Source organism: Oncorhynchus tshawytscha, linkage group LG10 (assembly GCF_018296145.1).
Source record: "Oncorhynchus tshawytscha isolate Ot180627B linkage group LG10, Otsh_v2.0, whole genome shotgun sequence".
Lineage (NCBI taxonomy): Eukaryota > Metazoa > Chordata > Actinopteri > Salmoniformes > Salmonidae > Oncorhynchus > Oncorhynchus tshawytscha.
In genome coordinates, this window is record NC_056438.1 from 82,490,117 (window position 1) to 82,514,780 (window position 24,664).

At 44.5% G+C, this 24,664-nt stretch overlaps 1 protein-coding gene across 7 annotated transcripts in view; it reads left to right on the plus strand.

Moving 5' to 3' along the window:
• The window catches only part of LOC112244522 (acetyl-coenzyme A synthetase, cytoplasmic-like), a 49,527-nt gene that overhangs the window by 4,589 nt on the left and 20,274 nt on the right, over positions 1-24,664 (plus strand). For 5 of the 7 annotated variants that reach the window (XM_042329212.1, XM_042329206.1, XM_042329208.1 and 2 more), the window contains exons 2-10: positions 3,077-3,251; positions 3,382-3,577; positions 6,256-6,347; positions 6,593-6,696; positions 9,058-9,130; positions 11,976-12,051; positions 16,181-16,265; positions 18,520-18,657; positions 19,267-19,437. In XM_042329212.1, coding sequence (XP_042185146.1) covers positions 3,119-3,251; positions 3,382-3,577; positions 6,256-6,347; positions 6,593-6,696; positions 9,058-9,130; positions 11,976-12,051; positions 16,181-16,265; positions 18,520-18,657; positions 19,267-19,437 — 1,068 coding nt within the window. In that variant the 5' untranslated portion in view covers positions 3,077-3,118. The remainder of the gene's footprint in view (positions 1-3,076; positions 3,252-3,381; positions 3,578-6,255; positions 6,348-6,592; positions 6,697-9,057; positions 9,131-11,975; positions 12,052-16,180; positions 16,266-18,519; positions 18,658-19,266; positions 19,438-24,664) is intronic. The other 2 variants (XM_042329210.1, XM_042329211.1) reach the window with 1 other exon arrangement.

Sequence of the window (24,664 nt, forward strand, 5' to 3'; positions counted from 1 at the left end):
AACAATCGCAAAGGAAGGAGAAACTGTTTATGAGGGCCGGAAGCAAATTTGGGAGAAGAGGAATGTTGGGAAAAAGACAGATCTGAGGAGCAATGCAGGGGGGTGGGAAAGGGAAAGAAGAGAATGAAAGCAGAGGTTGGATTGGAGGAATACGGAGATTAAAAAAAAGATTTTAAAAAATGGAGTTGGGATGTCCAAGATTGGTGTCAAGTGCAAACAGAGCGATCTATGCGCCAGACCGAGTTCTGGAGGTGAAATGGAAGTGGGTGAGTTAAGTGAGGTGGAAGGGGTGGTGAAGAGCTCAGAACTCGGGCCTGGCATCAGTGGACATGATAAAGAAGAATCTGGTCCAATGACTCGTGTTTTTGGAGAAAGTGGACCTTTGCCTTTTGGCAGATCCATGTGGGGGGTTGGCTGCAGTTGAGTCAGTGAAGGTAACCTGTAGTGGACTTGTGATATTTGTTTGTGTTTCTTCTGACCAGCGGGAGCCGGCTCTCCTTGTCACGCAACTTTCTTGGTTTGCGTTTAGGAATAGGGCACAATTTGAAAGGAGTGATTTCTGGGATATTGTGGAGGTGGAGCAATTGAAGTTGAAGACTCCTTGTGTTTTTGTGATGCCCACCGTTTGGTGCGAGGCAAACCCGGTGGTGAAACAGAGGAGTCACTGTCAGTCGTTTTGAGTCAGAGTCTTTACCAACAAGGTCATGTTGGGTTATGGCAGGTATCCTGTTTGAGCTTTTGTGCCGAATCCACTGCGGTGTTTCAGGTGCCACGTTTATGGTCCTGATGCAGCAGTTTGTTGGAGGGAGATTCCAAGATGTGGGAAGAGTGCAGGAGGACATGGGATAGAGGATTGTGTAGTTTCTGTGGATACAGTTGTGTGTGTCAACTGCAGAAGTGCTCATGTTGCTGGGGGTTGGGAGTGTCTGGTGCAAGAGGCAGGTTGAGGTGGCTAGAGTCAGAGTAGTGGAGAAGGTGTTGTATGCTGAGGCAGTGAAGAAAGTAGAGGAGGATGGGTCAAGGGTGAGAGTTCCTGAGAGGATCCCTGTGAGTAGTAGATATGTATGCTTCAGTAAGGTTGTCTTCTTAGCAATGGTTATCAACAGTAACGCAGAAATGGAACGTAAATCAGAGAAAATAGATGTTGCGGTGGCATCTGCAGAGAAGTATTTTGGGCATACGAGATTTACTTTACCCGATAGCATTTTTGTCAGATGGAGATCTCTCTCGAAATGTCACCAGCTGTCTACTACCTTAGGTACGGATAAGGTGATTGGCAGACGTCATCAGCAGAGACGGTACCATGGATAGTACACACGTTTGATTTGGTTTACAGTTTAGTACCTGGCGGTGTTTGCCTGTCCATCTGAATTGAACATTGCCAACAAAAGGAAATGTATTCAGAAGAAATAAATAAAATAAAAAATAATAAAAAGAAACAAGAAATGTAAATGTATTTATTGCGTATGACTTCACCCCTCAGAGTTAATACCTAATGGAAGCATCTTTCGGCAACCATTACAGATGTGAATCATTTGAATAAGATTCTACTAACCTTGCACGATTCTTAGGGCAACATATCAATTTTTTTGTAAAAAATTACTTAAGCTCAGTAAATTGCTTGTCACTGATGCTTGTCACTGATTTTCAAGCAGATTTAAGTCACTGTCAAAAGTTTGGACACACCTACTCATTCCAGGGTTTTTCTTTATTTTTACTATTTTCTACATTGTAGAATAATAGTGAAGACATCAAAACTATGAAATAACACATATGGAATCATGTAGTAACCAAAAAAGTGTTAAAAAAAATTGTCCAAATAAAATACAGATTCAGATAGGTTCTTCCCTGTTTGCTGAACCTGTCAGATAGAAACGGACATTTTCATTGTTTGCAATAATGACAACACTCCTGGGACCTATTCATTACGGAAACCGTTTACCATTTAAGAAACCAAACGGAAGCAAACAGAGCAAAACGAGAGTTTTTATTGGACAAATTCAGGTTGGTCCCTCCCCGTTTCTTTCCGTTTGCTTCCGATTTGAAGAAACGTTTTGCAACAGAATCGGCACAATGAACACGCCCCTGGCCCAGCGTTTTCACAATGAGGGGATTCGATTATCTGTCCCGGGTTACTCCAGTGGAAGGACTTTCCACCGAATGAAAAGTGATTGCATGCATGACTCAGCGTGAGCCAGATGCCCCGTTCAAAGCCCAGAGAGAAATCGGCTCCAAAACAAAAGTGGCAGAGTGTTAATTAAGGACGTTGTTGTTGTTTCAGGAATACAGAATACACTATGTCTGTCTGTCATAGTGTTTAGCTTAATTAAGGGGGAGGTTGTTGCTTCAGGAATACAGAATACACTGTACTGTCTGTCATAGTGTTTAGCTTAATTAAGGGGGAGGTTGTTGCTTCAGGAATACAGAATACACTGTACTGTCTGGCTGTACTGTTTGTCTGTACTGTTTGTCTGTGCTGTTTGTCTGTGCTGTCTGGCTGTACGGTCTCTGTACTGTCTCTCTAAATGGCTGGCTGTCTGTGTCTGTGTCTGTCTCAGCCTAGCATTCATGGTTCTGAATAGAGGAAGTACACCTACAACCGGAAGTTAGGAGAATTAACGTGGCAGGTAAGGATAACCTAATTCTCCTAACCTGCCGAATAAATTAAGGTTAGGATTAGCTCAAATTCTCTCCTAACCTGCTATGAAAAAGTCACTATCGGTTGTAGCTGTTCTTCGTCTAGTCACAACCAGCCTACCCTCATACAGAATATCTCTGAAAATAATGTGATCAACAGACCAGGGTCCGCTCAGCCAATGAAAAGGTGGGAGTGCCATGTTGAGTGTTTTGATTGGCTCCCTTGGCACTAAGCAGGCTGTGGAAGGGACACCAAAGCAGGCATTAGGGGTGTGGCCAGAGTGTAGGCACAAGGTACTGCTCCAATGACTGAAGCTTTCTGTAGTTGTCTGTGCCTGGCCACACTTCTAGTCTCTCCCCTCCTCTAGCCTTGGATGATAGACAAATCAAATCAGTGGAGTGACTGCCTGGCCTCACCTCTAAATCTCTTTCTCTCCAGTCAGATAGACAGACAGACGTACTGTAGATAGAGCTATCAACGATGGTGGTCCCTGGCTCTCAACACATAGAGGACAAGATGTACCATCCTCCGGAGGGTTTGCAGAAGGATGCTCATGTGCCTGACTTCAACTGTTATCTGGAACTTTACAAGAAGTCTATTGAGGAGCCGGACGGTAGGTTAAGAAGGCTGTTAGCCGTGCGTGTTGCTCGCGGAATAACTAAAGACTCATCTGCAGTGTGTGTGTGTGTGTGTGTGTGTGTGTGTGTGCTCTGAACAAAATCTGTATGTCCTTTTTCTTGTAGTATTCTGGAAAGAGGTTGCTAGTGATTTCTATTGGAAGAAACCTCCTACGGGTCAGATTCTGCAGTATAACTTCGATGTGACCAAAGGGAACATCTATGTGAAATGCATGGAGGGAGCCACAACTAACATGTGTTACAACGTCCTGGACAGGAATGTGAAGGACAAGAACCTTGGTGAACGAGTGGCATTCTACTGGTAAGACAAGACAAAAGTTGCATTTTTGACTGTTTCTACTTGTTCAGAAAAAGTTGAAGTGAAATAAGAATGCGGACTACATTTTGAGCCACCGTCTTGTAGCATACAAGTCTCTCTGGAGCGCCCCAGTACGGGACAGGAAGTCCTCTAGACACTACGGTACTACTATGTATACTTGTCTACGGTACTACTTTTCATGTCATAAGTGACCAAATATTTACTTTGTCAATGTGTGAAAATCTAACTTCTCAGACAAGTAATACCTGTTTCTCAGAGTGCCAGGGCTGAGATGGGGGTTTTAGGTTAATGTATACTGAGACCAACAGGTAACTAACACCTGACATCAGAGTCAGAAGATGAGTGGAGGGGCGGCAGGTAGCCTAGTGGTTAGAGTGGGGGGGCGGCGGCAGGTAGCCTAGTGGTTAGAGTGGAGGGGCGGCAGGTAGCCTAGTGGTTAGAGTGGAGGGGCGGCAGGTAGCCTAGTGGTTAGAGTGGAGGGGGCGGCAGTGGTTAGCCTAGTGGTTAGAGTGGAGGGGCGGCAGGTAGCCTAGTGGTTAGAGTGGGGGCGGCAGGTAGCCTAGTGGTTAGAGTGGAGGGGCGGCAGGTAGCCTAGTGGTTAGAGTGGAGGGGCGGCAGGTAGCCTAGTGGTTAGAGTGGAGGGGCGGCAGGTAGCCTAGTGGTTAGAGTGGAGGGGCGGCAGGTAGCCTAGTGGTTAGAGTGGGGGGGCGGCAGGTAGCCTAGTGGTTAGAGCGTTGGGTCAGTAACCTAAAGGTTGCTGGATCAAATCCCCGAGCTGACAAGGAAAAATATCTGTCGTTCTGCCCCTGAACAAGCCCCAGTAGGCCGTCATTGTAAATAAGAATTTGTTCTTTAACTGACTTGCCTCGTTAAATTTTTTTATTTTAACATTCTTTAAAAAATATATTTTTTTTATACAAAAACTGACAAATTTGTTGTTTTGTCTCTTTGGATTTTAAAGTGCAGACTTTAATTTCAAGTTATTTTCATCGTTTAGCAATTACAGCACGTTTTGTACACAGTCCACCCATTTTAGGGGACCAAAAGTATTGGGACAAATTCACTTGTATGTGTATTAAAGTAGTCTTGAAGTTCAGTATTTGGTCCTATATTCCCATAGCACACAACGATTACATCAAGTTTGACTCTACAAACATTATGGATGAATTTGCTGTTTGTTTTGGTTGCGTTACAGATTATTTTTGTGCCCAATAGAAATTAATGTAAATAATGTATTGTGTCATTTAGGAGTCAGCTGTAGCTGTAAGGTTAGCTGTACGGTTAGCTGTAGCTGTAAGGTTAGCTGTACGGTTAGCTGTAGCTGTAAGGTTAGCTGTACGGTTAGCTGTAGCTGTAAGGTTAGCTGTACGGTTAGCTGTAGCTGTACGGTTAGCTGTACGGTTAGCTGTAGCTGTATGGTTAGCTGTACGGTTAGCTGTAGCTGTACGGTTAGCTGTACGGTTAGCTGTAGCTGTATGGTTAGCTGTAGCTGTATGGTTAGCTGTAGCTGTACGGTTAGCTGTACGGTTAGCTGTTAGCTGTACGGTTAGCTGTTAGCTGTACGGTTAGCTGTTAGCTGTACGGTTAGCTGTTAGCTGTACGGTTAGCTGTTAGCTGTACGGTTAGCTGTTAGCTGTACGGTTAGCTGTTAGCTGTACGGTTAGCTGTTAGCTGTAAGGTTAGCTGTCGCTGTAAGGTTAGCTGTCGCTGTAAGGTTAGCTGTAAGGTTAGCTGTCGCTGTAAGGTTAGCTGTAAGGTTAGCTGTAGCTGTAAGGTTAGCTGTAAGGTTAGCTGTAGCTGTACGGTTAGCTGTAAGGTTAGCTGTAGCTGTACGGTTAGCTGAAGGCTTGAGATGGTCATTTCTGTGTCTTCAGCATGCAGTCAGACTGAGGCCTAGTCTTCCTGGCCAGCTTCACAGTCATTGGTCTGCTTTCTGTGTCTTCAGCATGCAGTCAGACTGAGGCCTAGTCTTCCTGGCCAGCTTCACAGTCATTGGTCTGCTTTCTGTGTCTTCAGCATGCAGTCAGACTGAGGCCTAGTCTTCCTGGCCAGCTTCAGTCATTGGTCTGCTCTTGATCATTGTATTATCTGGGTATCTTTAACAGTTATTAATGCCGTACTAGGTAACAGTCAGCCACGTCTCTTCGTCATGCACCTAGCTGATGATGTTGTACTGTAGACAGCTGACATTAACAAGTGAGGTCAGATTCAAGCTTTACCCAGGCACACTGCCATGGTAACTGGGTCGGGGGCTTGGGAGTTGAGACAAACTTGTGCAACAGTGTGCCACATAACTAAACAAGCAGACAGACCGACATCGGACAAGCATTCAAACTGAATATAGACTGAACAAGCTGCTAAAGGAGAACATCCTGTCTGAGGAAACAACAGGATGCATTGCTACATTTTTGGATTGAAATGACAGAAGTTGTGTTTTATACATGACGCAACCTGAGGACTGAGGGAAGTCATTGGAAAGTTTTTAAAACAAAAGTCTGGATTTGAATGTAATGGCACTTGGGGTTAGTCCAAAATGACAAAATAAGGGAATAGGTGTCCTCTTCAGGTGTGTCTTCTGACTGTGATGAATGACAACATGACCTGAATTGTTGACTCGGATAATCAAAGGCTTGATGTTTTTTTAAATGTCTGTTCTCTAGGGAGGGGAACTCACCTGATCACCACGAGGCCATCACCTACGGTCAGCTGCTTGGACAGGTGTGCAGGTGTTCCAACACTCTGAAGCAGATGGGTAAGGTGGTACACCTTAGTGTGGCATACGAAAGAAATAGGCTAGCTTACCACTTTTCCCAATTTACTGCCCTTGTGAAGAACATTCATAAATGGTGCTGCTTTTCTTTAGAAATGTTTTAAATACTCAGTTTCCCCGTCAAAACCAGCACAACATCACCCTTTAACTTAACATTATCATATAGAGCTAAATACCATATATATCTATCTCCTCCACCATTTTGTCTTCTGGCGTGTGTGTTACAGGAGTGAGGAAGGGAGACAGGGTGGCCATCTACCTCCCTATGATTCCAGAGCTGGTGTACACCATGCTGGCCTGCACCAGGATAGGAGCTGTCCACTCCATCGTGGTCAGTGCAGGGATTGACATTTTTTGGTATCCCATAACAATCTCAATGGTGAAGAGATGAAGTTGATCAGAAATCAATCCCGGGTTTATTCCAAGTTGCAACAGGGAGACACCACCCAGCACAGAGGAAAATGTCTAACTGGTCTTCCCTGAGAAGGTCCCCCCCCCGTATATCCTAATCAGCAGACGACTGTTCAAACAAAAAGACTGGGCTCCCGAGTGGCGCAGCGGTCTAAGGAACTGCGTCACTACAGGTCCCTGGTTCGAATCCAGGCTGTATCACAACCGGCTGTGATTGGGAGTCCCATAGGACGGCGCACAATTTGCCCAGCGTCATTGTAAATAAGAATTCGTTTTTTTTTAACTGACTTGCCTAGTTAAATAAATAAATAAAATAATATCGTAAATATTTCATTACACAAGCGAACTGAGCAGTCGTGCTAGTTGAGCTAGCCCTGCTCTCCCATTGGACAGGGGATTTATTGTTATTTCGTCTTTATAGTGAAAACACCCAAACTGGAAAGAATTCCAGTAGACTAAAACTAAAACTGATATTTCCAGTTCCTCCCCATTTGTTTAAGTGAAAGACAGACAATTTATGACAGACAAGTTGAGCCTGCTTTTTTACTGATAACTAAAAATGCAAAGAATTCCAGTACGGATCTTTCTGGCAATATATGTCGTTTCTGAGCGTAAAATAGCTCATTTACAAAAATACTCCTTACTTGCCCGATGGTCAAGTGCCTTTTCAGACTTCAATATCAATCCCTGCTTTAAGTTTAGTGGAGGTTGTTTGATCATCTAGTGGCTCTCACGATGAGGAACCTTCTCTGAGACTTAACCTGAAGACTTTGTGTTAGCTCCCTGATCTACTGCCTGTACAGGTTTTTTTTTTAGCTCCGCTAGCTAATACGACTAATGCAGTCTTAAGGTGTGTAGATGTTCCACACTGTAATTGACAGTTTTCTGTTTCTGTGTCCTGACTGACATAAAGGAGCAGTGTTAATATTATTGGGGGTTCTGTAGAGAATGGGGTCATGCCTGCCCCTGTCGGTTCTGCCTGACCTCGCCTTGCAGAGTTATCAGCTGTTCAGTAGCAGTTGGGATAACACCTGCAAACGGGTTTGCGTCCCAAGTGGCTCCCTATTCCCTACATAGTGCCCCCTATTCCCTACTTAGTGCCCTATAATGGCTCCCTATTCCCTACATAGTGCCCCATAATGGCATCCTATTCCCTACATAGTAATGGCTCCCTATTCCCTACATAGTGCCTTATAATGGCTCCCTATTCCCTACATATTGCCCTATAATGGCACCCTATTCCCTACATAGTGCACTACTTTTAACCAGAGCCTCTGATCAAAAGTAGTGCACTATGTTGGGAACATGTTTTGGGACGCTGCCGGAGAGGTGTAATATCATGGCTGTTCCTCTCAGGGGGCTTTAAAATGTGGACCAGCCACACTAGAACTGTCAGCATGCTATTTGGGCCAGGATCATAGCAAGAATACATGTATAGTAATTTTAGCAGCAAGCTGAGCCAGACACTATTTCGGTCATAACCTTTGCGTCTCAAGTAGAGTTTATAGCCTTGTAGTTGAACAATACCTCATGTCTTGTGTGTCCCCAAGGTTATTTTTAATCTAGTATGCAGGACTATATTTAGACCTATTTTAAAGTGTAAGTGTCCCCCTTCCTGCTGGACCATTGTTCTATGAGCTGTCTAATGTTTTATGATTCACGAACGGGACATAAGAGATTGTTGCCAATGTTTTAATTGTTTTGGGGTGTTTGATTGGTGTATTTCTCATGTAGTTTGAAACAACACGACATTTTTATTTTTTTATTTTTTTATTTTTTTATTTATTTATTTTTTTATTTTTTTTAAGTTTAGAAATGCTTTTGTATTCATTGCCATTTTGCTGAGTACATTTTTAAACGATAGGGTCCAGAGTCCGTCACGTCCTAAAATGTATTTCATATTAAAACGCTACGGTCACATTGAGAGGTAGGAAGACACTTTTTTTTTTAAATGTTAAACTGTGAACTATTTAACCGGGTCCAATGTGGAAGTGGCTTTTATTTTTTCTTTCTTTTAAAGGAGCAGCTTACAGTAAATGGTAAAGCTAACTCTAACATCATTTATTTTATTTTTTATATTGAACAAATGTTGATTCAATCAATCACAATGTTCTGTTAAATGACTCCATTAGATGTTGGCGTCTCGCCCTGTTATACATATTATACAACCTCACTGTGTGTGTGTGTGTGTGTGTGTGTGTGTGTGTGTGTGTGTGTGTGTGTGTGTGTGTGTGTGTGTGTGTGTGTGTGTGTGTGTGTGTGTGTGTGTGTGTGTGTTCAGTTTGCAGGCTTCTCCGCTGAGTCTCTGTGTGAGAGGATCATGGATTCCCAGTGTAGTATCCTGGTGACTGCAGGTAAGAGAGTGGCTGATGTCTAGGGCTCTAAATAAAAACAAATTAAATTAAAAAATGAATTGGTAGCACTGGTGGTGCTCCCAACTTCAAAAAGTTAGGAGCACAACATAAAATCTAGGAGCACCAGAAGATGTATTTTTTTTAAATTGATTTGAGATATAGCATATTGGGTCTATATGAATTCTATCTGCTTTTGACGCTAGCCAGCCAGTTGTGCTCTAGAAACTAATATTTAACCCTGTAAAAACGTGTTTATTATAAAAACCAAGAATGTTTATACAAAAACCTGTCATTGAAATTACAAAGAATACTAGGTTTCTACATTGGGTAAAAGCACTACCTATTGAGATGCTTTACATGGACAATTCTACACTGTCTCTTTAAGAGCATCACGTTTGTGAGTGACTACAGTATGTGCCAAGAGATGAGTCATTCATTCATTGCTGTAATCATTGATCTTCTAAAGAAGATATTCCTTTCTTTCTGTGCCCCCAAAAGTAACCCGATTTGTTAGCTAGCCAGCTAATGAGGTAACATGACTTAACAAGGTGTACTGGTAAAGTAACCAGGTTGTTAGCTAGCCAGCTAATGAGGTAACATGACTTAACAAGGTGTAAACAAATGCCTGTGAGCAGCGATAAACAGGAAACAGGACCTAAACTCACTGTTTGATTCACCCGCCACTGTAGCAGTTAAATGAAAAATATCTACTAGCCACTCAGAATTCGTACCAGACAATATTTTTATTTGCCATAATAACACCACCACCAAAAACAACAACTTGTTTTTCCAGGTTCCTCCAGTTTTTTTCCGACTAGGGTTTTCACTCTCAATCACACTTTTCTTAAAGAACAACAAACTAATTGGATGTTCTAAGTCCACAACTATGCTCAAACCACATCAGGAAACCACTTTTGAGGTCCGGGGAAGAAAATAAATATATATTTTGGTGGGTAGAGTTGCACTTTAATTTAATTTGCACTTCTCAAAAGACCGTTTGGCTGGCAGGGTTTCTGTTCTACATGTCCAATAGTAGAGTTTGCAAAACAAAACACCACTCAATTTGATACAAATCATCATGATATCATATTTAACCTGTACCCCTACACATTGACTTGGTACTGGTACCCCCTGTATTTAGCCTCGTTGTTTTGTTACTTTTTATTTTATTTTTTACTTTAATTTATTTAGTAAATATATTCTTAAATCTTTTCTTTTTTTTTACTGAGTTGTTGGTTAATAAGGGCTTGTAAGTAAGCATTTCATGGTAAGGTCTACTACACCGGTTGTATTCGGCGCATGTGACACAAATAACATTAGATTTAATTTTATATCATTATGGCAGATAATTTGAAAAGTTTTATGGGAAAGCCATTCATTAGAAATCACTGTTTCAGTGCGGCTTGGTTGGGTTGTGTTTCGGAGGACGCACGGCTTTCGACCTTCGCTTCTCCTGAGTCCGTACGGGAGTTGCAGCGATGAGACAAGACTGTAACTACCAATTGGATACCACGAAATTGGGGAGGAAAAAGGGGTAAAATAAATTATAATTATAATAATAGTACAAAAATAAATGACTGTTTCGCTAACTGGCTAAACAAAGTGGCGGACACTGGCGTTGCCATGACGTCATCAGAACACCGACGTAGTGTTTAATATTCTTTACACTGAATGAGTCTGCGCTCGCTTTTTCCCTCAGCGAAGCCCATCATTACAACTATAGTTATCTGGGAGCAGTTTTCTTCCTGTTCCCACTGGTGTTCCCTGAAATAAAAAATGTCAGGTCACACAACAAAATATCTAGGAGCATTTTAGAGCCCTGCTGATATCCAATGAGATGACACCATGCATGTGGGACTTGGCTGATGTCCAATGAGATGACACCATGCATGTGGGACGTGGCTGATGTCGTCCAATGAGATGACACCATGCATGTGGGACTGGCTGATGTCGTCCAATGATGACACCATGATGTGGGACTGGCTGACCATGATGACACCATGCATGTGGGACTGGCTGATGTCGCTGATGACACCATGCATGTGGGACTTGGCTGATATCCAATAAGATGACACCATGCATGTGGGACTGGCTGATGTCCAATGAGATGACACCATGCATGTGGGACTTGGCTGATGTCGTCCAATGAGATGACACCATGCATGTGTGACTTGGCTGATGTCCAATGAGATGACACCATGCATGTGGGACTGGCTGATGTCGTCCAATGAGATGACACCATGCATGTGGGACTTGGCTGATATCCAATAAGATGACACCATGCATGTGGGACTTGGCTGATGTCGTCCAATGAGATGACACCATGCATGTGGGACTTGGCTGATGTCGTCCAATGAGATGACACCATGCATGTGGAACTTGGCTGATGTCGTCCAATAAGATGACACCATGCATGTGGGACTTGGCTGATGTCCAATAAGATGACACCATGCATGTGGTACTTGGCTGGTCCCTAGTTGGACCAATCATCCTTGGAGTTGACCAATCATCCTGGAGTTGACATCTTAAGTGGGGCTCCCGAGTCCCGAGTGGCGCAGCGTTCTAAGGCACTTCATCTCAGTTCAATTCCAGCCACAACCGGCCGCCGTGATTGGGAGTCCCGTAGGGCGGCGCACAATTGGCCCCAGCGTCGTCCGGGTTTGGTCGGTGTAGGCCGTCATTGTACATAAGAATTTGTTCTTAACTGACTTCCCTAGTTAAATAAAATGTTAAATAAAGAAATGTTAAAGCAATTACCTCCTATATGGGCTTGGGTCTCCAACAGTTCAGATGAACACTTTATCTTATCAACTTGCATTCTCTCTCTCTCTCTCTCTCTCTCAAGATGGTGTGTACAGAGGGGAGAAGTTGATCAACCTGAAACAGATAGCAGACGAGGCTCTGGAGAAATGTAGGGAGAAGTAGGTTCTCTTTACACCTCTATCATGGTTCTGCTTATACCTACTGCATCCTCTCTGTCTGTCTCTCTCTCGCTCTCTCTGTCTCTCTCTTTCTGTCTGTCTCTGTCTGTCGATCTGTCTGTCTCTGTCTCTATCTCTTCATCACAGATACTGTTTACCTTAACCACTGAGATAGGAGCAGTGGCACACACACACACACACACACACACACACACACAGAGCCAGACCCTGTTGATGGAGAGTGTTGTCTGTTCTGCAAGCTGTGGGGTTGGTGGGGCAACAGCAAGAGTTTTGATTCTACAGGGAAGCCCCATCTGTCTGTTGCCCCAAGCGATCTCGATCTGTCGCCGTAGCGATTTTGTGTTTGTGAAACGGCACTTGTATGTCTATCGCAGCCAAAAGACATATGACAGCATATGGAAGATACTCTACTATGTAGATGCATACACTGAGTGGACAAAACATTAGGAACACCCTGCTCTTTCCATGACATAGACTGACCAGGTGAATCCAGGTGAAACCTATGATCCCTTTTGGAGTCAACATGGGCCCAGCATCCCTGTGGAAACGCTTTCAACACCATGTAGAGTCCCATGCCCTGAATATATTCTACCATGCCCAGAAACCTGCTCCTCTTATTCTCTGTCCCCAACGCTCTAGGCGACCAGTTTTGATAGCCTTTAGCCGCACCCTCATACTACTCCTTCTCTGTTCCGCGGGTGATGTGGAGGTAAACCCAGGCCCTGCATGTCCCCAGGCACCCTCATTTGTTGACTTCTGTGATCGTAAAAGCCTTGGTTTCATGCATGTCAACATCAGAAGCCTCCTCCCTAAGTTTGTTTTACTCACTGCTCTAGCACACTCTGCTAACCCTGATGTCCTTGCTGTGTCTGAATCCTGGCTCAGGAAGGCCACCAAAAATTCAGAGATTTCCATACCCAACTATAACATCTTCCGTCAAGATAGATCTGCCAAAGGGGGAGGAAGCCTGCAAAGTAATGTCATACTTTCCAGGTCCATACCCAAACAGTACGAACTACTAATTTTGAAAATGACTCTCTCCAGAAATAAGTCTCTCACTGTTGCCGCCTGCTACCGACCCCTCTCAGCTCCCAGCTGTGCCCTGGACACCATTTGTGAATTGATCGCCCCCCATCTAGCCTCAGAGTTTGTTCTGTTAGGTGACCTAAACTGGGATATGCTTAACACCCCGCCAGTCCTACAATCTAAGCTAGATGCCCTCAATCTCACACAAATCATCAAGGAACCCACCAGGTACAACCCTAACTCTGTAAACAAGGGCACCCTCATAGACGTCATCCTGACCAACTGGCCCTCCAAATACACCTCCGCTGTCTTCAACCAGGATCTCAGCGATCACTGCCTCATTGCCTGTATCCGCTACGGAGCCGCAGTCAAACGACCACCCCTCATCACGGTCAAACGCTCCCTAAAACACTTCTGTGAGCAGGCCTTTCTAATCGACCTGGCCCGGGTATCCTGGAAGGACATTGACCTCATCCCGTCAGTTGAGGATGCCTGGTCATTCTTTAAAAGTAACTTCCTCACCATTTTAGATAAGCATGCTCTGTTCAAAAAAAATAAATGCAGAACTAAGAACAGATACAGTCCTTGGTTCACCCTAGACCTGACTGCCCTCGACCAGCACAAAAACATCCTGTGGCGGACTGCAATAGCATCGAATAGTCCCCGTGATATGCAACTGTTCAGGGAAGTCCGGAACCAATACACACAGTCAGTCAGGAAAGCTAAGGCCAGCTTCTTCAGGCAGAAGTTTGCATCCTGTAGCTCCAACTCCAAAAAGTTCTGGGACACTGTGAAGTCCATGGAGAACAAGAGCACCTCCTCCCATCTGCCCACTGCACTGAGGCTAGGTAACACGGTCACCATCGAAAACTTCAACAAGCATTTCTCAACGGCTGGCCATGCCTTCCGCCTGGCTACTCCAACCTCGGCCAACAGCTCCCCCCCCCCCGGCAGCTCCTCGCCCAAGCCTCTCCAAGTTCTCCTTTACCCAAATCCAGATAGCAGATGTTCTGAAAGAGCTGCAAAACCTGGACCCGTACAAATCAGCTGGGCTTGACAATCTGGACCCCCTATTTCTGAAACTATCCGCCGCCATTGTCGCAACCCCTATTACCAGCCTGTTCAACCTCTCTTTCATATCGTCTGAGATCCCCAAGGATTGAAAGCTGCCGCAGTCATCCCCCTCTTCAAAGGGGAGACACCCTGGACCCAAACTGTTACAGACCTATATCCATCCTGCCCTGCCTATCTAAGGTTTCGAAAGCCAAGTCAACAAACAGGTCACTGACCATCTCGAATCCCACCGTACCTTCTCCGCTGTGCAATCTGGCTTCCGAGCCGGTCACGGGTGCACCTCAGCCACACTCAAGGTACTAAACGATATCATAACCGCCATCGATAAAAGACAGTACTGTGCAGCCGTCTTCATCGACCTTGCCAAGGCTTTCGACTCTGTCAATCACCATATTCTCATCGGCAGACTCAGTAGCCTCGGTTTTTCGGATGACTGCCTTGCCTGGTTCACCAATTACTTTGCAGACAGAGTTCAGTGTGTCAAATCGGAGGGCATGCTGTCCGGTCCTCTGGCAGTCTCTATGGGGGTGCCACAGGGTTCAATTCTCGGGCCGACTCTTTTCTCTGTGTATATCAATCATGTTGCTCTTGCTGCGGGCGATTCCCTGATCCACCTCTACGCAGACGACACCATTCTATATACTTTCGGCCCGTCATTGGACACTGTGCTATCTAACCTCCAAACAAGCTTCAATGCCATACAACACTCCTTCCGTGGCCTCCAACTGCTCTTAAACGCTAGTAAAACCAAATGCATGCTTTTCAACCGATCGCTGCCTGCACCCGCATGCCCGACTAGCATCACCACCCTGGATGGTTCCGACCTTGAATATGTGGACATCTATAAGTACCTAGGTGTCTGGCTAGACTGCAAACTCTCCTTCCAGACCCATATCAAACATCTCCAATCAAAAATCAAATCAAGAGTCGGCTTTCTATTCCGCAACAAAACCTCCTTCACTCACGCCGCCAAGCTTACCCTAGTAAAACTGACTATCCTACCAATCCTCGACTTCGGCGATGTCATCTACAAAATGGCTTCCAACACTCTACTCAGCAAACTGGATGCAGTATATCACAGTGCCATCCGTTTTGTCACTAAAGCACCTTATACCACCCACCACTGCGACTTGTATGCTCTAGTCGCCTGGCCCTCGCTACATATTCGTCGCCAGACCCACTGGCTCCAGGTCATCTACAAGTCCATGCTAGGTAAAGCTCCGCCTTATCTCAGTTCACTGGTCACGATGGCAACACCCATCCGTAGCACGCGCTCCAGCAGGTGTATCTCACTGATCATCCCTAAAGCCAACACCTCATTTGGCCGCCTTTCGTTCCAGTACTCTGCTGCCTGTGACTGGAACGAATTGCAAAAATCGCTGAAGTTGGAGACTTTTATCTCCCTCACCAACTTCAAACATCAGCTATCTGAGCAGCTAACCGATCGCTGCAGCTGTACATAGTCTATTGGTAAATAGCCCACCCATTTTCACCTACCTCATCCCCATACTGTTTTTATTTATTTACTTTTCTGCTCTTTTGCACACCAATATCTCTACCTGTACATGACCATCTGATCATTTATCACTCCAGTGTTAATCTGCAAAATTGTAACTATTCGTCTACCTCCTCATGCCTTTTGCACACATTGTATATAGACTCCCCCTTTGTTTTCTACTGTGTTATTGACTTGTTAATTGTTTATTCCATGTGTAACTCTGTGTTGTCTGCTCACACTGCTATGCTTTATCTTGGCCAGGTCGCAGTTGTAAATGAGAACTTGTTCTCAACTAGCCTACCTGGTTAAATAAAGGTGAAAAAAAATTTAAAAAAATGTCCTGACGAATTGAGGCTGTTCTGTGGGGAAACGATGTATTAGAAAGGTGTTCTTAATGTTTTGTCCACTCAGTGTATAGGGAATATTCAGCGGTGCTACATTGACTGCCCTTACGGACAGATAACACATCCGGTATCTATGCCGACAGCTCTGCTCTTCTTTTCTCCACAGAGCATCCGCCACTGTTACAAGATGTTTAGTAGTGAAACATCATGCACTGAGGACACAAGATGGAGATGTTTCCAACAAATTGCAGGTAGGCCCAGATTTTGACCAGAATACGGACGTTCAGCTACCACTGCCCGGTGCCTAAAATAGCTCTCTTCTCTCTTCTTCTCTCTTCTTCTCTCTTCTTGCGATTTCAACAACAGTTCAATCTATAAAAACATTTATTTTTTAAAATTGAGTTTTAACCTGAGTTGTGTTTGTTGATGTGCTGTCCTCCTACTGCTGTAATTCCTGGTGTAGTTTTTACTGTATTCTGACTATCATGGTCCTGCTGTAATTCCTGGTGTAGTTTTACTGTATTCTGACTGTCATGGTCCTAGTTTAGTTTTACTGTATTCTGACTATCATGGTCCTGCTGTAATTCCTGGTGTAGTTCTACTGTATTCTGACTGTCATGGTCCTGGTGTAGTTCTATTGTATTCTGACTGTCATGGTCCTGGTGTAGTTCTATTGTATTCTGACTGTCAGGTTCCTGCTGTAGTTTTACTGTATTCTGACTGTCATGGTCCTGGTGTAGTTTTACTGTATTCTGACTGTCAGGTTCCTGCTGTAATTCCTGGTGTAGTTCTACTGTATTCTGACTATCATGGTCCTGGTGTATAGTCGTGGCCAAAAGTTTTGAGAATGACACAAATATTAATTTCCACAAAGTTTGCTGCTTCAATGTCTTTAGATATTTTTGTCAGATGTTACTATGGAATACTGAAGTATAATTACAAGCATTTCGTAAGTGTCAAAGGCTTTTATTAACAATTACATGAAGTTGATGCAAAGAGTCAATATTTGCAGTGTTGACCCTTCTTTTTCAAGACCTCTGCAATCCGCCCTGGCATGCTGTCAATTAACTTCTGGGCCACATCCTGACTGATGGCAGCCCATTCTTGCATAATCAATGCTTGGAGTTTGTCAGAATGTGTGGGTTTTTTGTTTGTCCACCCGCCTCTTGAGGATTGACCACAAGTTCTCAATGGGATTAAGGTCTGGGGAGTTTCCTGGCCATGGACTCAAAATATTGATGTTTTGTTCCCCGAGCCACTTAGTTATCACTTTTGCCTTATGGCAAGGTGCATCACCAAACTGTTCCTGGATGGTTGGGAGAAGGTGCTCTCGGAGGATGTGTTGGTACCATTCTTTATTCATGGCTGTGTTCTTGGCAAAATTGTGAGTGAGCCCACTCCCTTGGCTGAGAAGCAACCCCACATATGAATGGTCTCAGGATGCTTTACTGTTGGCATGACACAGGACTGATGGTAGCGCTCACCTTGTCTTCTCCGGACAAGCTTTTTTCCAGATGACCCAAACAATCGGAAAGGGGATTCATCAGAGAAAATGACTTTACCCCAGCCCTCAGCAGTCCAATCCCTGCAGAATATCAGTGTGTCCCTGATGTTTTTCCTGGAGAGAAGTGGCTTCTTTGCTGCCCTTCTTGACACCAGGCCATCCTCCAAAGGTCTTCGCCTCACTGTGTGTGCAGATGCACTAACACCTGCCTGCTGCCATTCCTGAGCAAGCTCTGTACTGGTGGCTCCCCGATCCTGCAGCTGAATCAATTTTAGGAGACGGTCCTGGCGCTTGCTGGACTTTCTTGGGCACTCTGAAGCCTTCTTTACAACAATTTAACCACTCTCCTTGAAGTTCTTGATGATCCGATAAATAGTTGTTTAGGTGCAATCTTATTGGCAGCAATATCCTTGCCTGTGAAGCCATTTTTTGTGCAAAGCAATGATGATGGCACGTGTTTCCTTGCAGGTAACCATGATTGACAGAGGAAGAACAATGATTCCAAGCACCACCCTCCTTTTGAAGCTTCTAGTCTGTTATTCGAACTCAGTCAGCATGACAGAGTGATCTCCAGCCTTGTCCTCGTCAACACTCACACCTGTGTTAACGAGAGAATCACTGACATGATGTCAGCTGGTCCTTTTGTGGCAGGGCTGAAATGCAGTGGAAACTGTTTTTTTTTTGGTGTTCATTTGCATGGCGAAGTGGGACTTTGCAATTCATCTGATCACTCTTCATAACATTCTGGAGTATATGCAAATTGCCATCATACACACTGAGGCAGCAGACTGAAAATTAATATTTGTGTCATTCTCAAAACTTTTGGCCACAACTCTACCTCTACTGTATTCTGACAATCAGGTTTCTGTTGTATTTCCTGTTGTCTCGACCAGTGGGATGCTGCGTGTGTTGGGAGGAGGTGATGGGACAGGTCTCTGAGGTGATTGGACAGGTCTCAGAGCAGTGTGAACCTGACTCCTGTTGTATTTCCTGTTGTCCAGACCCCGTGGGATGCTGCGTGTGATGTGTGTTGGGAGGAGGTGATGGGACAGGTCTCAGAGCAGTGTGAACCTGAGTGGCTGGATGCAGAGGATCCTCTCTTTATACTTTATACCAGCGGATCTACTGGCAAACCAAAGGTAGGGTACTCTCACTCACACACACAGACACCACACACATACACACACACCACACACACACACACACCACACGCACACACACATACATACACACACAACACACACCACACACACACACACACACACACACACCATACATACACACACACACACGTATATAAATACACACACACACACATACCCACACACCACACGCACATACATATACACACACATACACACACACAGACATACATACAATCCTACAATGTGATTTTCTGGATTTTTTTCTTCTCATTGTGTCTGTCATAGTTGAAGTGTACCTATGAAGAAAATTACAGGCCTCTCATCTTTTTAAGTGGGAGAACTTGCACAATTGGTGGCTGACTAAATACTTTTTTGCCCCACTATATATACACACACACACACACTCAGTCACACACATATATATATATATATATATATATATATATATATATATATACACATACACACACACACACACACACACACACACACACACACATACACACACACACACATACACACCTCGAGTGATAATGTGTGTGTGTGCATGAGTGTGTGTGTATGTTCCTCTGTGTGTTAACCCTGTGTCTTCCTCCCCTACAGGGTGTCCTCCACACGGTAGCAGGCTACCTGCTCTACACCTCTCTGACCTTTAAGTATGTGTTTGACCACCAGCCAGACGATGTGTACTGGTGTACCGCAGATATAGGATGGATCACCGGGCACTCCTACATCACCTATGGACCCCTGGCCAACGGGGCTACCAGCGTACTGGTCAGTAGAACTGGTATAGAACTGGTCAGTAGAACTGGTATAGAACTGGTCAGTACAACTGGTATAGAACTGGTATAGAGCTGGTCAGTAGAACTGGAATAGAACAGGTCAGTAGAACTGGTCAGTAGAACTGGAATAGAACAGGTCAGTAGAACTGGTCAGTACAACTGGTATAGAGCTGGTCAGTAGAACTGGAATAGAACAGGTCAGTAGAACTGGAATAGAACAGGTCAGTAGAACTGGTCAGTACAACTGGTATAGAGCTGGTCAGTAGAACTGGAATAGAACAGGTCAGTAGAACTGGAATAGAACAGGTCAGTAGAACTGGTCAGTACAACTGGTATAGAACTGGTATAGAGCTGGTCAGTAGAACTGGAATAGAACAGGTCAGTAGAACTGGTCAGTAGAACTGGAATAGAACAGGTCAGTAGAACTGGTCAGTACAACTGGTATAGAGCTGGTCAGTAGAACTGGAATAGAACAGGTCAGTAGAACTGGAATAGAACAGGTCAGTAGAACTGGTCAGTACAACTGGTATAGAACTGGTATAGAGCTGGTATAGAGCTGGTCAGTAGAAAGGTGGTGGCATAGCAGTTCAGACGTCTTTTGTCCTCGTCTTGTCGTGTCCTATATATATATATATATATATATATATTTACAACTTTTTTCACATACATTTTATTTTTATTTTCCATCAACTCATCTTCAAAACACTCTCCTGCAACCCGCCTCACCAATTTATATTTATAAAAAAGTATTATTTACCTCAAATCTGTAATCAAATCTGCCTAAACTCCAAGAAGCTAGCCTGAAACTAGCCAGAAGCTAATCCAGAAGCTAATCCAGAAGCTAGTTCAGAAGCTAGTTAGCTTCTTTACTGGCAAATCGTTAGTATTCAGCTAACCACGGTTTGTGGTCATCAGCTATCCTTTAGCTCGAAAATCTATCGCCAGTTCTGTACGGCGCAGCGCGGCTCGGAACGGAACATACCGGACCAATTTTTCTCTCCATGTCCCTGGATTTCAACTGCTCTCTGGACATTCATACCCGGATCTCACAGCTAGCTAGCTGCTATCTGTGTGACTATCGGCCTTCGTCGATTCCGGAGCAAACATCAATTATTCCGGAGCTAGCCAGCTCCGTCAATCACTCCTGAGTTCCATCAATCACTCCTGGGCTGCAGTCACCTATCCGGACCCGTTTTACTGCCTACGCGGAGCCCCACCGGGCCTTCACAACTGGACTGCCGATGTTATCTACCCGAAGGAGATCCGGCTGGCTCCTCCGTTGCGACGTTAACTGAACGCCCATCTGCGGCCTGCTAACCGTTAGCTGTCTTACCGGCTGCTATCTGAATAGACAATCGGACAATTTATTTATTATTATTATGTTTTCTTCTTGGGCCTCTATAACTATCTATTGTTTTTATTTTTGTTGTTGTGTGATTTGGATTAATCCCCTCTACCACACGGAACCCCACTAATCTACTGACGGAACGCAAGGTGGCTAATAACAGACCTCCATCCTATGCTAGCTTGCTACCGATGGCCTGGCTAGCTGTCTAAATCGCCGTGACCCCCAACCAACCTCTCCACTCACTGGACCCTTTTGATCACTCGACTAAGCATGCCTCTCCTTAATGTCGATATGTCTTGTCCATTGCTGTTCTGGTTAGTGTTTATTGGCTTATTTCACTGTAGAGCCTCTAGTCCTGCTCACTATACCTTATCCAACCTATTAGTTCCACCACCCACACATGCAATGACATCTCCTGGTTTCAATGATGTTTCTAGAGACAATATCTCTCTCTTCATCACTCAATACCTAGGTTTACCTCCACTGTATTCACATACTACCATACCTCTGTCTGTACATTATACCTTGATGCTATTTTACCGCCCCCAGAAACCTCCTTTTACTCTATGTTCCAGACGTTCTAGACGACCAATTCTCATAGCTTTTAGCCATACCCTTATTCTACTCCTCCTATGTTCCTCTGGCGATGTAGAGGTGAATCCAGGCCCTGCAAGTGCCTAGCTCCACTCCTATTCCCCATGTTAACATTAGAAGCCTCCTCCCTAAGTTTGTTCTATTCACTGCTTTAGCACACTCTGCCAACCCGGATGTTCTAGCTGTGTCTGAATCCTGGCTTAGGAAGACCACCAAAAATTCAGAAATTTTAATTCCAAACTACAACATTTTCAGACAAGATAGAACTGCCAAAGGGGGCGGTGTTGCAATCTACTGCAAAGATAGCCTGCAGAGTTCTGTCCTACTATCCAGGTCTGTACCCAAACAATTTGAACTTCTACTTTTAAAAATCCACCTCTAAAAACAAGTCTCTCACCGTTGCCGCCTGCTATAGACCACCCTCTGCCCCCAGCTGTGCTCTAGACACCATATGTGAACTGATTGCCCCCCATCTATCTTCAGAGTTCGTGCTGCTAAATGACCTAAACTGGAACATGCTTAACACCCCAGCCATCCTACAATCTAAACTTGATGCCCTCAATCTCACACAAATTATCAATGAACCTACCAGGTACCTCCCCAAAGCCTTAAACACGGGCACCCTCATAGATATCATCCTAACCAACTTCCCCTCTAAATACACCTCTGCTGTCTTCAACCAAGATCTCAGCGATCACTGCCTCATTGCCTGCATCTGTAATGGGGCAGCGGTCAAACGACCTCCACTCATCACTGTAAAACGCTCCCTGAAACACTTCTGCGAGCAGGCCTTTCTAATCGACCTGGCCGGGGTATCCTGGAAAGATATTGATCTCATCCTGTCAGTAGAGGATGCCTGGATATTTTTTTAGAATGCCTTCCTAACCATCTTAAATAAACATGCCCCATTTCAAGAAATTTAGAACCAGGAACAGATATAGCCCTTGGTTCTCCCCAGACCTGACTGCCCTTAACCAACACAAAAACATCCTATGGCGTTCTGCATTAGCATCGAACAGCCCCCGTGATATGCAGCTGTTCAGGGAAGCTAGAAACCATTATACACAGGCAGTTAGAAAAGCCAAGGCTAGCTTTTTCAAGCAGAAATTTGCTTCCTGCAACACTAACTCAAAAAAGTTCTGGGACACTAAAGTCCATGGAGAATAAGAACACCTCCTCCCAGCTGCCCACTGCACTAAAGATAGGAAACACTGTCACCACTGATAAATCCACTATAATTGAGAATTTCAATGAGCATTTTTCTATGGCTGGCCATGTTTTCCACCTGGCTACTCCTACCCCGGTCAACAGCACTGCACCCCCAACAGCAACTCGCCCAAGCCTTCCCCATTTCTCCTTCTCCCAAATCCATTCAGCTGATGTTCTGAAAGAGCTGCAAAATCTGGACCCCTACAAATCAGCCGGGCTAGACAATCTGGACCCTTTCTTTCTAAAATTATCTGCCGAAATTGTTGCCACCCCTATTACTAGCCTGTTCAACCTCTCTTTCGTGTCGTCTGAGATTCCCAAAGATTGGAAAGCAGCTGCGGTCATCCCCCTCTTCAAAGGGGGACACTCTTGACCCAAACTGCTACAGACCTATATCTATCCTACCATGCCTTTCTAAGGTCTTCGAAAGCCAAGTCAACAAACAGATTACCGACCATTTCGAATCTCACCATACCTTCTCTGCTATGCAATCTGATTTCAGAGCTGGTCATGGGTGCACCTCAGCCACGCTCAAGGTCCTAAACGATATCTTAACCGCCATCGATAAGAAACATTACTGTGCAGCCGTATTCATTGATCTGGCTAAGGCTTTCAACTCTGTCAATCACCACATCCTCATCGGCAGACTCGACAGCCTTGGTTTCTCAAATGATTGCCTCGCCTGGTTCACCAACTACTTCTCTGATAGAGTTCAGTGTGTCAAATCAGAGGGTCTGCTGTCCGGACCTCTGGCAGTCTCTATGGGGGTGCCACAGGGTTCAATTCTTGGACCGACTCTCTTCTCTGTATACATCAATGAGGTCGCTCTTGCTGCTGGTGAGTCTCTGATCCACCACTACGCAGACGACACCATTCTGTATACTTCCGGCCCTTCTTTGGACACTGTGTTAACAACCCTCCAGGCAAGCTTCAATGCCATACAACTCTCCTTCCGTGGCCTCCAATTGCTCTTAAATACAAGTAAAACTAAATGCATGCTCTTCAACCGATCGCTACCTGCACCTGCCCGCCTGTCCAACATCACTACTCTGGACGGCTCTGACTTAGAATACGTGGACAACTACAAATACTTAGGTGTCTGGTTAGACTGTAAACTCTCCTTCCAGACCCACATCAAACATCTCCAATCCAAAGTTAAATCTAGAATTGGCTTCCTATTTCGCAACAAAGCATCCTTCACTCATGCTGCCAAACATACCCTTGTAAAACTGACCATCCTACCAATCCTCGACTTTGTCGATGTCATAGTCTATCACAGTGCAATCCGTTTTGTCACCAAAGCCCCATATACTACCCACCATTGCGACCTGTACGCTCTCGTTGGCTGTCCCTCGCTTCATACTCGTCGCCAAACCCACTGGCTCCATGTCATCTACAAGACCCTGCTAGTCCCCCCTTATCTCAGCTCGCTGGTCACCATAGCATCTCCCACCTGTAGCACACGCTCCAGCAGGTATATCTCTCTAGTCACCCCCAAAACCAATTCTTTCTTTGGCCGCCTCTCCTTCCAGTTCTCTGCTGCCAATGACTGGAACGAACTACAAAAATCTCTGAAACTGGAAACACTTATCTCCCTCACTAGCTTTAAGCACCAACTGTCAGAGCAGCTCACAGATTACTGCACCTGTACATAGCCCACCTATAATTTAGCCCAAACAACTACCTCTTTCCCAACTGTATTTAATTTTAATTTATTTATTTATTTTGCTCCTTTGCACCCCATTATTTTTATTTCTACTTTGCACATTCTTCCATTGCAAAACTACCATTTGCGTGTTTTACTTGCTATATTGTATTTACTTTGCCACCATGGCCTTTTTTGCCTTTACCTCCCTTCTCTCCTCATTTGCTCACATTGTATATAGACTTGTTTATACTGTATTATTGACTGTATGTTTGTTTTACTCCATGTGTAACTCTGTGTTGTTGTATCTGTCGAACTGCTTTGCTTTATCTTGGCCAGGTCGCAATTGTAAATGAGAATAGAATAGAACTGGTCAGTAGAACTGGTCAGTAGAACTGGAATAGAACTGGTCAGTAGAACTGG